Source organism: Ziziphus jujuba, chromosome 6, assembly GCF_031755915.1.
Source record: "Ziziphus jujuba cultivar Dongzao chromosome 6, ASM3175591v1".
Lineage (NCBI taxonomy): Eukaryota > Viridiplantae > Streptophyta > Magnoliopsida > Rosales > Rhamnaceae > Ziziphus > Ziziphus jujuba.
In genome coordinates this window covers 12,890,383-12,907,128 of record NC_083384.1, presented here as the reverse complement: position 1 = coordinate 12,907,128, position 16,746 = coordinate 12,890,383, and the positions used below count along the sequence as shown (strand labels likewise).

Below are 16,746 nucleotides of genomic sequence, written 5' to 3'. Positions count from 1 at the left end.
AATATAGATCGTGCTAAACATTCTTTTTTCCATATCATTCTAATAAATATAACATAATTAAAGGATTACAGCATATTTTGGGTTTAATTTTCAAAGCAAAATAAATAAATAAGTTCATAAAATAAATAACATTTGTGGTGACAGCTAGCTGGAGATAAATCTCAGGACTAGTTTCATGAACTTGGACCCACCACCAACTTTGTGAAAGTTCTTCTTTGGGATTGATGGTGGCATAAACAATTTTGTAAACAAAGTTGAGATTTTATTTATTTATATTTTGTTGTTTTATGGATTTCAAGTTCAAAAGGGAAAATATTACTAAATTGAACCCTAACACTGCGATAGTTGCAGCCTCTTTTTGCCCTTCACCTAATGAACCCAATAACAAAGGATGCGCACATAGTTTTTGTTTACGCGTTTTGCTTGGAATTGGGTTGAAATTGATCACTGCTTTGAAGCTAAAAATTTTAATTGGGAAAGAAAAGGACAAGTAGATTGATTTTCAACCGTTTGATTAGATGATGATGCAGGTAATGACTTCATCTACGACAGAGACAGTGGAGTTGTTACATATTGGGATGACACAAATTAAGCCTGCCATTACACTTTTTTGTCAACTTTTTTTGTTTATTTATTTATTTATCTATATTGATTTCTTCTTTTCTGATAAAATATTTTTTTGGTACGCAGGTTGTGACTGGCTTGGTCTTATCCTATGTGTGGTGGACTAATTGAAATATGTTAAATTTCTGTCTCATTTTGATCATATAAGCTAAGTGTAGCTGGGTTTTGATTTTGAAATTAATAAATAAATATACAGCTAGCTAAGATCGATATTTGACAGCTTGAATATAATTAGATAAGAATGGAGGATTTTGACATTCCTTATTTGGATTCTGTTTGTGATTTTCTTTCATTTTCAAAATTTCCTTATTGATTAATGCTTTTTCACTAAGCAATTAAGCATTATAAAGATTAGGGACATATTATTGAGGTAGCTGTTCTTGAGTTCTTGTCAGAAGGTGAACTGTTTCAAGATTCAAATATTTTGGAAGAATTTAGAGACGTCTAAGGGTATTATTATACATGCCAAAATCGAGTGGTATATTGTGGGTAAAATAGTTAGGCGGTTATTAGTCAATTATTTGGATAATTTCCAGAAAATAGAGCTCCTAGATTTCCCAATTTAATATTATTATTTATTGTCTTCGTGACATTTCCTATATGCAAATTGATAATGAAATAGATTTTGTTTTTATTGCGTAGTCTTGATATACAATGAAACTGACCATATGATAATGCAACCAAAAAGAAGAAAGCCACATGAAAAATGCTTCTATTTATTTAATAAGATTTAGTCTCACTTACTATTTTTATTTTGGTATGGAAGGAAAGGGTACAGCAACTTAACATTATATAACAACTATTAAGGTTAATTTAGTGGCATGTTCTTTATATTTATATCCATCGTAATGATCTAATGTGAGCATTATAATGATCTAATATGAATATGATATGAGTTTTTTTTTTTTAACATAGTATTAATTTAAATTTGTAATATAAATAGTGCTTAATACTAAATAGGGTATATATGTGCTAAGAAAGTAAAAAAGATTTTACCAGCACAAAAATGAGAAAACAGTTGAATCAATACGATACAAATATTCATTTAACACTATTATTTTTACTTCTTTAGTCGAAATTTAAACAAAAGTTTTATTCAAAACGTAAAATTACTTATAAATATATCTTAAAGTAGAGATTTTATTTGAAACCATGGTATTGGAATATGAGAAATCAAATAATGCCAGCATACAAAAATTCAAAGAGAAACTGAAAAAACAAAAAAAAAAATCATATAATATTTAATATATAGTACCAACTACCACATATTATAAAACGAGATTCATGGAATTCATGCTCTTACTTGTTACTATTGGCGTATAGATTACATCTAATCATAATCTTCATTAGATTTTATTTTCATTCGTGTGGCGCCTGCGCTGATTAGCCAAGTACCTTCCACTGAATACACATTTCATCAAAACAAAATATAAAATATTTTAAATCATGATAATCATAAGGACAACAGCAAGAAACTTTCTACGGTCACTAATATTAATTGGAATAGATTATATTTTATGATATTATTATTATTTTATATACATAAACGTCAACCGACCAATCTTCTTAGAAAAGCATAGAGAAAATCAACCAACAAAATAAATGAATAATAAGCACAAGGAAAATTAAATAAAGGATTATTATGTGAGATTTGGTGAAGTAAATCAGATAGATTGGATATGCATAATAAGGTTGTAGTTTAAATGGAGCTTTCAATTGCATACCTTTCAAGGGTCTTCGTGTGGGTTTGCGTTGAAGTCTGCGTGGCTTAGCGTGAAGAGCTGGACTGCAATCTATCACGCCACGTCACCTACCTAATATCCCTTTTAAACCAATTCCCCCACATTCTCCCTCCAGATTCAATATACCCAAGCACCAAAACTTTCTCTCTACCAAACCAACCTAATCAAACCTCTTTCTCTCTGCACGGAAAACAAAGCAAAAAAAAAAAAAAGGTACAAATGGAGGGTCTAATTCCTTTCGTCTACAGAGCTATAGTAGAGTACAAGAATGGCAATAAACAAGACCTTCTTGACTCATGGTTCAACGAATCTCCTTCCGCTTCTTATATGAGACTTCCTGGTGATTCCGGTAGGTTTCAAGCCTCCGATATTCCTCTTTTCCGATCAGAGTTTGGGTTAGCTTCGTCGGCAACATCTTCTATGCCTCCTCTTCCTCCTCCTCCTTCTTCTTCTTCTTCTACTACTACTACGGCTAGTACTACTTCCCAAATTATGATTTCGACCGGAGTTCATTCCCCAGCTCGGCGTAGAGTTGCTGCATGATGATGATGATGATGATTATATGTATGCATATGCATGCATGAAATTACAAGTGAAAGGTGCTTGAAGAAAGCTGAAGGCGCCGAGCTTGTCAAAAAATGGTGGTGGTTTAAGTATTCTAGTATTTGTGTATGATAATAACTTTTTATTATTATTTTTTTTTAATTTTCCTTTATGTTAGTGGGGAAGAAAATAAGCGTGTGGAAAACCAAAGGGGTGCTACACGCTTATCTCTATGTGTTTGTTGGTAGTGTGACTTGTGGAGGGGGTTTGGATTATTTGTGTAAGATGTAAATATTGATTGTAATGCCTCTGAGAGAGAGGTTTAAAAATGTTTGTTGGCCAAAGGGCCATACTTATAAGCTACTTTAACTGTAAATTCAATCTGTTGTCTTATCATTTTATATCTTCTTTTTTATGTTTTCTTGGGCTCACGGACAGATTAATTATTATAACTTGGTTGAGTATGTTTTAATTTTAGAATGATTAAAAATTATTTTAAGTGGTTTAAAAAGCTTTTAATTTGAAGGATTTCTCAAATTATAACAACATTTTATTTATTATATATATATATATATATATTTTTTTTTTAAAAATATGAGTTTTTTAAGAAACGAAATTGTTATTGGAGAAGTTAAATATAATAGATGCTTCTCAGGAACTTATCCTTGTAGGAAAATTAATGCAGAAGCATTCATAATATATAGGATGTCGGTGGAGATTGATATTTTGGGCTTTCCTAATTGATAATGATAATAATTTACTGGTTTCTCTTCTTCTGTTTTTCTTCGTAGTTGTGTTGGATTGTTTTTTTGGACATAATAATTTTGTTGGATTGTTTGGTTGATCTAGTGGACTTTGAACTCCAACAACCACAATAATGCCTTTTTTTTTTTTTCTTTTTTCTTTTTTTTCTTTTTTTTTTTAACTTGTCTAGTAAAAATTAAAAGATACCTATTAAGTAAAATTAACAATAAAAGTTAAAAAGTCAAAATAGTCGGGCGTCGAAAGAAAAGTGATTTAAGGAATGTGCATTCAGAAGTTCATTCAGCTCCTCTGAATTTATCCTCTTTGGAATTGCCTGCCTATGGCCCATGGAGACAGAGAGCTCAGTAATCAATTGGTCTCTTCCATTATAAATTCATAATCGAGATTTTACTTTATTTATGTTGATTAATTGGATTAACTTAATTTATAACTTTTGCTTTCCACATAAATGGATTTAATTTAGAATTTCAATTTCACCTTTTTAACAGGGAGATCAACATATGGCTTATAGGCTCAGGGATAAAGTTGGAAGACCTCTGTTCATAGATCCCTTTCACTTTTCATTTTTCATTTTCTTTTATTTTTAAATTAACTGGTATAAGACGCTCCCACTTCAAATTTGAACTCTCCACTTTTATTTATTTTTATATTTGAAGAGTCTTCCTTGCAATTAATGGATAAGATCAAGATATACAGACAATTTCTTTTTCCTTGTACGGACTCTGCCATCAGTCACTATTTCAATTATGGATGAGATGCAACTGATGACGATATCTTTTTCCTTATTTGCTTTCAATAAATGAGATAAAGATATCTTCATGGAAAATTAATACATTTCTTTTTCCCTATTTACTTTTAATAAACGAGATAAAGATATTTTCCTAGAAAATTAATACTATTTTTTTGTTGACAAATTAATGCTACAGTTGGCTTAACTAGCAGTATGTCATAATATTTTATCGAATATAAACTGGGAAATGAAAACCGTACAACGACCAAATTACAAAAATATTGATAATATAATTTGAAGAGATGATTATTTTAATGAAACTAAAATAAAATTTTACTATTTGTCGTTAATAGAACCCTTGCTAAAGTGATAATTGATAATTAGTAATATTTAATTATGTATTGATTTTTCATTAGAATTTTTAACATAGGAGCATTAATCCTTTTCAATATTTGAATTCCACTATTATTAGATTTAATTATATGGATCATCAAATTGGGTATTGATGCGTAGTATCAATACCAATCAAAGAGTTATTGTCAAGAAGGAAGTATAATATTTCCTAAACAATTTAATTTATGGAAGGATGGTTATAATCTGATTTTCTTTTACAACATTTAACAGAGTTTGCATACAGTTAGCAGTTCCTTTTCATAGCTTGATGTAAATTATTCAACCGCGCAAGGCGCAATCATGTTTGCATAGATATAATAAATAAAGGCAAATTGGTTTTCCTGAGAAAAAAAAAAAAAAAAAAAAGGAGATTTCCATTTTTGTATTTATAATCTTATAACGTAATATATAAGCAAACTATATTTTTCCAATATATTAATACTCTATGATAATGATATGAAAAAGACAATTTTCTTTTTTTAAAAGAGAAAGAAGGAAGGGAATAAAGAATTTTTTGTCGCATTATATACTTCTTAGTTAGAACGTATACTAATTTTATAAATTTTAATTAAAAATTATTATCTTTTTTTTTTTTCTTTACGTGTATACTTGATGTCTAACAGCTTAAATACAAAGTCGAGAATTGAAATGAATCTATCATGAAATTTGATTATTAAAAAGATTTTGGAAGAAATATTCATAATCATATTCAATATAATATATATAATTAAGACTATATATGATTATTAAATTGTTTTTTTTTTTGTTTACAAACAAAATCCTAACATCGACATATATATATATATATATAATATAACCTCCCTTCGAGATCGATATATATTATACGTACTATTTCACAAGTAATTATTAATTAGACTAAAACCCATTATTTTAAGATGTTTTAATTGTTTTTGCAAAAAAATGAAATGTTTTAGTTGACCATTAGTGCTCTAGTTTCATATAATTTTTTTCTTAATCAGCAATTTCCTATAATATTAATTAGATGCAAAATAATGTGAGTTTCGCTATTTTTCATTTTAAATAATGCTCTTCTTGTACACGTTTTGTGTAAACATATTATATATATATATATATGAATTTTGCCAATTCTATATTTAAATAGTATTCTATCAAAAAAGAAAAAAAAAACTCAAAACAAATAAAAATTACTTTCATATGAAGCAAAAAAATAAAAAATAAAAAATAAGAAAACAACTTGATGTATAGTTACTATAGTTCATAGAGCGTCATCAACATCGTCACTGACCATGAGACTTCCAGCTTCCATGCCATACTTAATTAATATTAATATTAATATTTCTGCAGTTGTGACTCTGAGCACAAGAATCTTCGCCGTAGACATTGCCCGATCTCTAAGGAAACCTCAAGAAACCTACGATTGACATATATACAATCAAATTCAAAACAACAATTTTAAACTATTAATCCAAAAATGCTCCAACTTCATTAAATCTCTCTCATTCATTCGTATTGGAATCCCCAAAAAAAAAAAAAAAAAGAAAAAGAATTGCCCAATTTGCGGCGTACGAGATTAAAATGGGACTCACTTCCAATACTGGATCTTTGCATCATAATTACTTATTAATTTTTTAATTACAAAATAACTTATTAAACCAGCACAAACAGTGTTAATTAACTAACAAGCTTTCACTAATTTCACTCCAATTTTTTTTTTTTTCCTTCCAGAATGGAGATGAACAAAATTCCAATCCATCTTCTAATCTTGATGTGTCTAACCGGGTTAGCATCAGCCAAACGGTGTCCTGACTGCGGTCTAACTCGGGTGCCGTACCCACTTAGCACCGGACCTGACTGCGGGGACCCGCAATACAAGGTCCGGTGCAATGCGGGCACGTTATGGTTCGACACACTGAACGGATCGTCCTACGTGATCACATCCATCAACCAACTGAACCAGCGGTTCGTAATCCGACCGCCGGGATTGGCCGACAACAAGACGTGCATGGCGGCCGATTTCGGAAGCCAAGGGATTATCCTGGACGACAACCTTCCATTCAACATTACGAGTAGCAACACCGTCGTTGGCATGAACTGTTCTTCCCATGTTCTCCAACTCTCTGTGAACTGCACGTCGTCCAGCCCTTGCCATGACTATATTAAACAAAACGTGGTGGCGAATAGGGCTTGTGGAAGCTTGCCGTTTTGCTGTTTTTTCAAGACCGGCGGGTCGATCAATGCGTATAGAATTAGGGTTCGGAAGGAACGGTGTTCGGCTTATGAGAGCTTTGTGAATTTGGACGCTTCATTGCCCGTGAACAAATGGCCGGAACCTGGGGTGGAGATAGAGTGGGCATTGCCGGAGGAGCCGATATGTAAATCTTCAGTAGATTGCCGGGACTTGGTGAATTCGGTGTGTTTGCCGTATAATGGGAATAGAAGGTGCTTGTGCAAGACTGGGTACCAATGGGACCCCATCAATGGAATATGTCAATGTGAGTAACACTTTGTTCTTCTTCTTTTTTCTTTACTGACCCCATCAATGGAACATGTCAATGTGAGTAAAATTTTTTTATTTTTTATTAACTCTAATACCTCTATAGTGGACGTGAACGCTCATCATTTCAATATTAAAGGACTGCTGATTACATGTAATCTGCGTCCAAGCAGTTTTAATCTTTCATAATTGAAAAACCAAGGTTTGCACATCCACTATAGCAAATTTCTTTTTGCCTCTTACGGTCTCTGCTGTTTTTAAACATATATAATCAACGTTGTGGATTCATCATTCAGATTTTGACAAAATTTTCCCTCAAAATCCGGCTTCATATTCTTTAAAATACAAGTCCAAATGTTCAATTTCGGAAAAATGGTACCGAATGAAGCTTCTGAATTGAGTTGGATTCACACTGCATTGCATGCTATACAAAAAAAAAAAAAAGAAAACAAATAAAAGTATTCTTAATTTATTCAAATTAGATTGTTCAATTTATTTATTTTTTATTATTTTTTTTTTATAGTTTCTGATTGGTTCACGTGTTAAGTACTACTTTCCAATCTCGTTGTGTCAGTAAAACGAAGGTATTGAGAATGTTTATTTTATGGCACATTGTAATTTGGAAATAGACGAAGACAAGCTGGCCACGTGATTAAAGTTTCAGAACTATATATAAAACAAAAAAGCAAATTAATTATATTTGAAACATACGAGATGCACGAAATCAATCTTTTGAGTCCTCTATTTGTTCTTTTTCTTGCGTTTTAATGAAATTTTATTTCTAGCTCATTTCTTCTAGTTGACATTCGAAAAAGATCCAAGATCTGCGGGATTCTTGTTCTATAGAGAGATTACCAAGAAATAGTATTACATAAACAATAACATTTTTCAATAAAAGGTCTTTAAGCAAAGAAATAGGTCCAAAGTAATTAATTCATTACTGTATATATATATATATATATTATGGTATTCTACAACCACACATATGCATGCGCGCCCGCCACAGAAAAAAAAAAAAAAAAAAAAAAAAAAAAAACCCACTATAATTGATAGTATTGAGTTTTGACTCCAATTCAAATCCAAGCCAATTAATAATTTTGATATTTACAGTAGCCGATCTATCAAATTAAAATATTTATGGTTGACCAAAACAAAGTTAAAATATTTTTTGTCATTATTCTGATCTCAAGCTTTTAACATTGTCCTCTGCAGATCTGAAATGTCAAAACGGAAGAGTTTGTAAGAAGAGAAAGAGCAAAGCTCCACTCATTGGAGGTATGTACTATAATTGAGAGTGCATACATAGTTGAACAAACTCAATCTATCCAAATTCACCCAAAAAATAAAAAATAAAAAAACTCAATCTACCAAGAAAAGTAGTGCTTCCAGTCAAATCCAAACCCAGATCTTCTAACTTTCAGTCTCATGATCTGTCTCTTTACTAGTTTCAATTCTAATACACTTATAGCTTCTCATTTCTGTTACTAGTAATAATTATTAGATTAGTAAACATATTATATATATATATTTATAATTGAACGTCCATTCACAAAATAACAATAATACCAATAATAATAACTGAGGGCCTCCTTAGAAACACTGTGGTAGGCTACATCTTCCTCAATAAAGGTCTAGAGAGTTTAAATCATATCCATACTAATACTAATACATACTATCCTTTCCATTGTATTTAAAGATTTGTAGAAATAGGACAAGCTATTTGAGTTCAATAATCTATCATATTACGATAAATATATCCGATTAATCTATCTGTTATATTAAATTATAAAACTTATTATAACAGATAGATTATAAGTAATTAACAAGCACGTCTACATTATTATAATGAATGTGTGTATATATGATATTATGTTGGAAACATATTTCTAACATAAAATAAAAATATACAACATGTTAAATATTAAAAATATCATTTCAATTAAACAACTGATATAATAAAACCATAAAATAGATATATACATATATAGAGAGATTATATATATATATATATATATACATATAATTTTGCTAATGCCAATGGGGTTGCTGGCGTAAGTGACACTAAATTGTTGTTCAGGCTCAGTCTTGTCAGTAGGTGCAATGCTGATGGGTGTGATAACATGGCTAATAGTCTACAAGCGACGTGAACGAAGTAAAAGGGAAGCCCAACTAAGCATATCAAAGGCCAGGGAAGACATATTAAAAGCCAACAACAGTGGAAAATCAGCCAAGATATTCACACGCAGAGAAATAACAAGAGCAACAAACAACTTCTCCAGACAAAACCTAATCGGCTCCGGCGGCTTCGGCGAGGTCTTCAAGGGAAATCTCGAAGACGGAACCGCCATAGCGGCGAAGAGAGCCAAGCACGGAAACATCAAAGGCATCCATCAAATCATCAACGAAGTTCGGATTCTCTGCCAAGTTAACCACCGGAGTTTAGTCAGACTCCTAGGCTGTTGCATCGAGCTCGAACAGCCTATCTTAATCTACGAGTACATCCCAAACGGCAATCTTTTCGAACACTTGCATGGAAACCAAAAATATGCTTCATTTCTTTCTTGGATTGATCGTCTTCGCATTGCTCATCAAACAGCCGAAGGACTTGCCTATCTCCATTATTCTTCGGTACCGAGGATTTACCATAGAGATGTAAAATCAAGCAACATTTTGCTGGACGGGAAGCTAGATGCTAAAGTTTCTGATTTTGGGCTTTCGAGGCTTGCAGTGGCAGAAAGTGCAAGTCATATAACAACTTGTGCTCAAGGTACTTTAGGCTATCTTGATCCGGAATATTATCTCAACTTTCAATTGACTGATAAAAGCGATGTTTATAGCTTTGGAGTTGTTATGTTGGAGCTTTTGAGTTCCAAAAAAGCTATAGATTTCAACAGAGATGAAGAGGATGTCAATTTGGTGGTTTATATGAAAAGGGTTTTGAGAGAAGAGAGATTGATGGATGCTGTTGATCCTGTGATTAAAGATGGAGCTAGCAATATAGAGTTGGAGACTATGAAGGCATTAGGGTCATTGGCTGCGGCTTGTTTGGATGAGAGAAGGCACAATAGGCCTTCAATGAAACAAGTAGCTGATGAGATTGAGTATATTATTAGTATACTTTCGACTGGTACTGAGATTTCTACAACTTAAGGTGTATGTAATTGTTACTCCTTTGTAAGAAAACAGGCCAATAATTTTGGTTGTATTTTCGTTTTCTTTTGGTAAAAATGACATCACTTTCTTTTTTTTCTTTTTTTCTTTTCTTTTCTTTCCTTTCTTTCCTTTCTTTCTTTCTTTTTTTTTTTTTTTTTTTTTTTAACCATATGGCAACAGCTAATTAAATAAAAATATATTTGGGATTAAGAAGGGTTTGTACAGCTTTAAATTTTTATATCTTAATCAATATCCATCTTCAATTATTATGTGAAAAAAACAATTTTATTTATTTCTTACTTGCATTAACTATATGTATGTAAACATGGCAGGTTATGTTAAAACCAAAAAAAAAAAAAAAAAAATTCTCAGCAAAACATAGATGAAAATTTAACTAAATAATAAACATGTACTATACACTGTCAACAATTAAAGTCTTCCACCCATATATATATGAACATGTACTATACACTTATGAAAGGCTCTGTTTTAATTGTTCAAAGGAGAAACAGAGATACACTTATGAAAGGCTCTGTTTTAATTGTTCAAAGGAGAAACAGAGATACACTTATGAAAGGCTCTGTTTTCATTGTTTAAAGGAGAAACAGAGACAGAGGGTTGAGGTAAAGTGGAAGTTCACACCTCAATTAGATTTTCGGAGAGCTAAAATTCAATCTTGACCTGCAGTTTGTTAACTTGGTTTTCTTGTTATGACCCTAAAAACAACTTGCATTTGCATCATGGTTTTAATGGTGAAATTTTCTTGGCAATGCCATAAAATAAATTTTCCCCTTTGTTAAATGATAGAAAGTAAAACAGTGAACGGAGAAATAGTTGCGCACACCTTTCAAAATCAGTTTATGTTAAACTTATTAATATTAATGAGGAAAAAAAAAAAATACTAATATTGAAAAAAAATTTGATAATAAAATTGAACTCCTTTTTTATGCCTGTGTAGTAACTTCATTAATCGCATCTATGAAAAGGAAGGATTAATTTTTAATTTTTAATTTTTTAACCTTTTTTTTATATTGGGATAAGAGGATTTTAATTCTGAATCTCAGCCAGAGGAAGTAGTGGGCCTTGTAAAGATGCGAAAGAGGTACTTTTTGTTCCGATATATTAGAAAACTTTAAATTTGATTTAATATAATAATTTGATTCAATTAGGCGTATTTATAGTTACTAATGACAAGAAAAAAGATTAGTAGAATCAATCTATTACACTATTTTTGGTGTAGCACCGAATGGACACAAATGAGCTTAGAAATAGGGAACTGTGGCTCATTTTCTAAGAATATAAGCATTTCTCATTTTCCAATATCTAGGAAATGGCCACCAAGCAAAGGACAAATGTAGAATAAAACCAAAACAAGTGGTTAGGAGCACATTGAAATTGATAATTGGGGAACACTGTTCTGGGGTGCTATAAACAAAGGTATTTGGATGGCTTTGGATCTAGTTATTCTAAAGTGGACAAGGGAACATACTCATTTAAGTGTGATGTGTTTAGTATTTTCTAACTCCCCAAGACAAAACACAGTTAATCCATGCCACTGTTCAACTCGATGACTCATGATGTGACTTAGAAGTCTCAAGAGATTGAAGACACATTCTTCCTCCCTTTCCTTTTTGTTGGTTTTTGTGCTGTTAGTTTCCTTTTAATGTTAGAATGTTCAATATGTCCAATGTTGCTATAATGGGAAAAAAAAAAATTATATATATATATATATGGGTAGGAGCTGGCCAGCACTTCAGCTGAGCTAAAAATAAAACACAAGGACATGTATTCATAGCCTGTTTTAAGAAAAGTCCATAGAATTTCCCAAGTATAACAGCTACAAGAATAATGAATTGTATCTCATTTTCATAAATTTTTTTTTAACATCATGTATTTTCCCACTTTAGAACAACTTAGTAACAAAGCTATTCTTCAAAATTAGTGTTTTAGCATTCGTCAAATTGATCAAAATGATCCAAAAATTGCTTGGCAAAAAGACCAAATGGAAATTCGGTCTGGAGCGATCGCTAGCTCTCATTAGGTACTATTATTATTATTTTGAAACAAATTTCTAAGAAAACGGCATACATAATATAAGAATTGTTCGAGCACAATTCTACACTGTTATAAACCTGCGTTCTATAAATTTATAACCTTTAGCATGTGGTTTTCTTATTGCACAAGGTAATTGACTCCTAACCCTAATGAGATGGATCGTTAAGCCAATACATTTAAAAATTTGGGGTTCCTCGACCATATGCGGTTGAAACGACGTCATATGATGACTTCCCCAAGTTAAGCGTTAATTTCGGTCAACTGATGGTCTCGATCCACTTCCAAAAGGAGTGCAATCTAAGACGTGTCATATGGTGGTGCTACGGCAATAGACATTAGGCTTTTGGGCCTTGAAGATTATGTACCATGGTATGGGCTTGGCATGGTTGAGACAAGCCTCGATATAAGCCTTTACGATGGCGAAAGGAACAGGAACCACTAACGGCGTGCTACTTCTTTGTTCTCGGAAATCTGCAACGAGTGTTACTAGCTCGGCTCCTCCAATGAATCATATCCCGAATCATCAAGTGGGATGATTGTACCCACACAAGCATATCCACCCTGCAATATTTTCATTGGAGAGTAAAAATTCACAATTTTCTAAAAACGGGGTTCGTGCTCAAAACCTGTATATCAACGATGTAGACGAATGTTCACGGCATTTACAACTCCAAAAAATCCACATTATACTGTATCTGAATTACCAACACAGCACACTTACGCCCATAAAAAAATACCATTGGAGACAAAATTAAAACATTTCTCTTATATATGCTTTTTCTCTAAAACAAAACACCAACCCATATCCCCCTAAGCAAAATTGATGTCATATATATATATATATATATATAATATTATATATACCAATTAATTAAGACCAGCTTGAGTGAGTCACAGCGCTAATTAAAAATCTTTGAACTTCATTTTTATAACCCGAAACAACCCAAAAAAAAAAAAAAAAAAAGCAAGTTACTTCATTTTACAGAATAGTGCGGTTGATTCAAGGACCAGCACCTTATTCTAAAAATATTAAATCTACTATAATCATTCCAAACATTGAGGCCATACGGGACGGGATTTTTTGGGTTTTTGAACTCCATGATCTTGTTTTATTGTTTATTAAATACTATCTATATGTCAACCAACGATGCTCACTGGTCTCATTATTTTCTTGCATATACAAGCTAACTACTTACTGCAACTCCCAACTCCATTTGTACACCAATGGAGAAAAAATGGTTTCTCCTCCACATCCTCTCACTCACAATCTTATCGCTATCATATTTCTCAAGCTCCGTTTGGGCATTCCGGCCCTGTGGAAACTGTGGTCGGACTCCAGTACCGTATCCACTGAGCACGGAACCCGATTGCGGAGACCCGTGGTACAAAATGCGGTGCACTGCCGGGACACTTTGGCTCGACGCTCTAAACGGGTCGTCTTACCCGATCATGTCCATCGACACGTTAACCCAGCGGATAGTGATCCGACCCGCCGGACTCTCCGGGAGCAATACTTGCATCTCCGAAGACTTTGAGAGCCAAGGGATCCACCTCGACGAGAACCATCCGTTCAAAATTACCGGCAGCAACACCGTCTTCCTTTTGAACTGTACGGACACCATTCTGAATCTTCGGGCGCCGATAAACTGCTCGGCGACGCGCGTTTGCCACGACTACATCAAGGACAACGCGGTGGCTTGCAAGACGACGTCGTTGTGCTGCACGTTCAGGACGGGTGGGTCCCAGAACCCTTACTTTGTTGGGGTCCACGGTGGAGGGTGCACGGCGTATCAGAGCTTTGTGAACTTTGATCAGACAGCTGCTCTGAAGAAGTGGCCCAGCCCAGGGTTGGAGTTGGAGTGGGTTTTGCCGCTGGAGCCCACTTGTAAAAGGCCGATGGATTGTACGGAGTTGCTGAATTCCAAGTGTTTGGTTAATCCGTTTAGTGTTGGACAGATGAGGTGTTTCTGTAACGCTGGTTCTAGGTGGGACCCCATCAATGGGTTATGCCAAAGTAAGCAGCCATTTTGCCATCTCCTTTCATATTTTTGGCATATAATACATTTAAATTTAATCACCATTAATCCATTTTTGGTTGAATTAAATTCTAAATATTTCTTTATTACAAAGAAAATAGGAATTTCTCTTAGCTTTTGTGGTAAGTTAAAATTTGTAGGATGTTTACATTTATCCATGGACCATGGTATTCTTATTTTTAATTTCATTCCTAGAATTTTCTTTATCAAGCAATAAAAACTAAACATCAAATGTTTGTTCCTTTATATGCTATTGTTTCTTAATACCAAACAAAATTGCTATTATTTTTTTCTTTTAATCTTGTGGAGATATTTTATCATGAAATAATAATTACTTTTCAATTGAAAAGATAATAGATTATTAAGGTCTTAGGGAACTAGTTAAACTATTATTTAAAATATTTCTTTTACATATTTACTACCGTGTTTTATAAATTATACTCTCATAAAATTAGAAGAATTCACCAAAAGAAATGAAACATTTTACCATACTGGATTTATTAATGAAACTCTATCTTCTTTCTCTTTAGAAATGCAGTGTAAGCATGGATCAAAGGGCTGCAAAATCAGAAAGAAAAAAACCAAGCTCATTGGAGGTTTGCTCTTCTAAATTTAGCAAACTCTCTTACTTTTCCATTAACATTTTCTCTTTCAATATTCCATCTCTGAATACCATTTTTTCATTTCACTGAATCATTTTACAGTTATGGCTATGGCTGTCTCTGCTGGACTAGCGCTACTACTAATCCTCATAATTGGAATTCTACTCTACAAAAAACACCACCGATCCAACTTACAAAGACAAGCACAGAAAAGTCTAATAAAAGAGAGAGAACAAATACTAAACTCCAAAAGCAGTGGCAAATCAACCAGGATTTTCACAGGCAAAGAGATAACAAAGGCAACAAACAACTTCTCCAAGGCCAACCTCATCGGCTCCGGAGGCTTCGGCGAGGTATTCAAAGCAGTTTTCGACGACGGAATCACCACCGCAATCAAACGAGCTAAGCTAGGAAACACAAAGGGCATGGACCAAATCCTAAATGAAGTCAGAATTCTCTGTCAAGTGAACCATAAGAGCCTTGTTCGACTACTTGGCTGCTGTGTTGAGCTCGAGCAACCGCTCTTGATCTACGAGTACATACCCAATGGAACTCTTTTCGATCATCTCCATCGACACCATTCATCGAATAGGGCACCACTCAGCTGGATCCACCGGCTACGGATCGCTCATCAGACGGCTGAAGGCCTTGCTTATCTTCACTCGTCGGCAGTGCCTCCGATTTACCATAGAGACATCAAGTCCAGCAACATTCTTCTCGACGAGAAACTCGACGCCAAGGTTTCGGATTTCGGGCTATCGAGGTTGGTAGAGAAAACAGAAACAAACAACAGCCACATTTTCACTTGTGCTCAGGGTACCCTTGGATATCTTGACCCTGATTATTATCGGAATTTTCAACTTACCGATAAGAGCGATGTTTATAGCTTTGGAGTAGTTCTGTTGGAGCTTCTTACTTCCATGAAAGCTATTGATTTCAATAGGGAAGAAGAAGATGTGAACTTGGCGGTTTACATGAAGAAGATAATAATGGAAGAGAGATTGATGGAAGCTGTAGACCCAGTGCTTAAGGGGAGAAGTAGTAAGTTGGAAATGGAGACAATGAAAGCACTGGGGTCTTTAGCAGCTTCTTGTTTGGATGATCAGAGACAAAATCGACCTTCCATGAAAGAGGTTGCTCATGAGATTGAGCATATTATTAGTATTGCTACTACCAGTTAGGTTGCTGCTAATTCCTAGCAATTATTGTATTGTAGTAATTAATTTGCCATAATGGTGAAAATTAGTTAATCAAACTCTAAACAAAAACGACTTTTCTCCATTAATTTCCATGATCTTTTTGCTACTGTGTTTTATTATCCTACATAACATGGGGAGAGAAAGATATAGACACTGTGTTTCTGTATTAGAATTATATATCCTCCAATTTTTTGGTGTGTAAACGGAAGAGCATGAAGAAATGGGATGCACGCTCGATTAAGATGATGACAAAAAGATGTAAATAGCCAAGTTTTTTTTTTTTTTTTTTTTTTTTTTTTTCTGGGGGTAAATTATATACAGTAGAAAATAAAAATGTATCTTAAATTATTGAAAAAAGAAAAAGTACATCATATTGGCAATTTTGACAAAATGTCCTTTGTTAAAATATTCAATTTTTTATTAATATT

General features: G+C 33.2%; 3 protein-coding genes across 3 annotated transcripts; all 3 read left to right on the top strand.

Moving 5' to 3' along the window:
* Positions 1-2,478: 2,478 nt before the first annotated feature.
* On the top strand, positions 2,479-3,324 carry LOC107430803 (uncharacterized). The gene has a single exon (XM_016041665.4). It carries the CDS (start codon positions 2,586-2,588, stop codon positions 2,907-2,909), a length of 324 nt encoding a protein of 107 aa, XP_015897151.2. The 5' UTR covers positions 2,479-2,585; the 3' UTR covers positions 2,910-3,324.
* A 3,181-nt stretch (positions 3,325-6,505) lies between these two features.
* Positions 6,506-10,446, top strand: LOC125418873 (wall-associated receptor kinase-like 20). The gene is made up of 3 exons (XM_048463562.2): positions 6,506-7,271; positions 8,486-8,548; positions 9,351-10,446. Exons 1-3 carry the CDS (start codon positions 6,506-6,508, stop codon positions 10,421-10,423), a joined length of 1,902 nt encoding a protein of 633 aa, XP_048319519.2. The 3' UTR covers positions 10,424-10,446.
* Positions 10,447-13,701: 3,255 nt separating this feature from the next.
* LOC125418874 (wall-associated receptor kinase-like 20) lies at positions 13,702-16,300 on the top strand. The gene is made up of 3 exons (XM_048463563.2): positions 13,702-14,495; positions 15,048-15,113; positions 15,222-16,300. The coding sequence occupies exons 1-3, from the start codon at positions 13,706-13,708 to the stop codon at positions 16,298-16,300; spliced, it is 1,935 nt and encodes a 644-aa protein (XP_048319520.2). The 5' UTR covers positions 13,702-13,705.
* The last annotated feature ends 446 nt before the right edge of the window (positions 16,301-16,746 follow it).

Excerpts from the sequence above, each read along its gene's own strand:
- LOC125418874 (XM_048463563.2), top strand. The coding sequence starts at position 13,706 with ATGGAGAAAAAATGGTTTCTCCTCCACATCCTCTCACTCACAATCTTA. Across the intron at positions 14,496-15,047 it reads CATCAATGGGTTATGCCAAA|AAATGCAGTGTAAGCATGGA; the intron begins GTAAGCAGCCAT and ends CTTTCTCTTTAG. Across the intron at positions 15,114-15,221 it reads AAAAACCAAGCTCATTGGAG|TTATGGCTATGGCTGTCTCT; the intron begins GTTTGCTCTTCT and ends ATCATTTTACAG.
- LOC107430803 (XM_016041665.4), top strand. The coding sequence starts at position 2,586 with ATGGAGGGTCTAATTCCTTTCGTCTACAGAGCTATAGTAGAGTACAAG.
- LOC125418873 (XM_048463562.2), top strand. The coding sequence starts at position 6,506 with ATGGAGATGAACAAAATTCCAATCCATCTTCTAATCTTGATGTGTCTA. Across the intron at positions 7,272-8,485 it reads CATCAATGGAATATGTCAAT|ATCTGAAATGTCAAAACGGA; the intron begins GTGAGTAACACT and ends TGTCCTCTGCAG. Across the intron at positions 8,549-9,350 it reads CAAAGCTCCACTCATTGGAG|GCTCAGTCTTGTCAGTAGGT; the intron begins GTATGTACTATA and ends ATTGTTGTTCAG.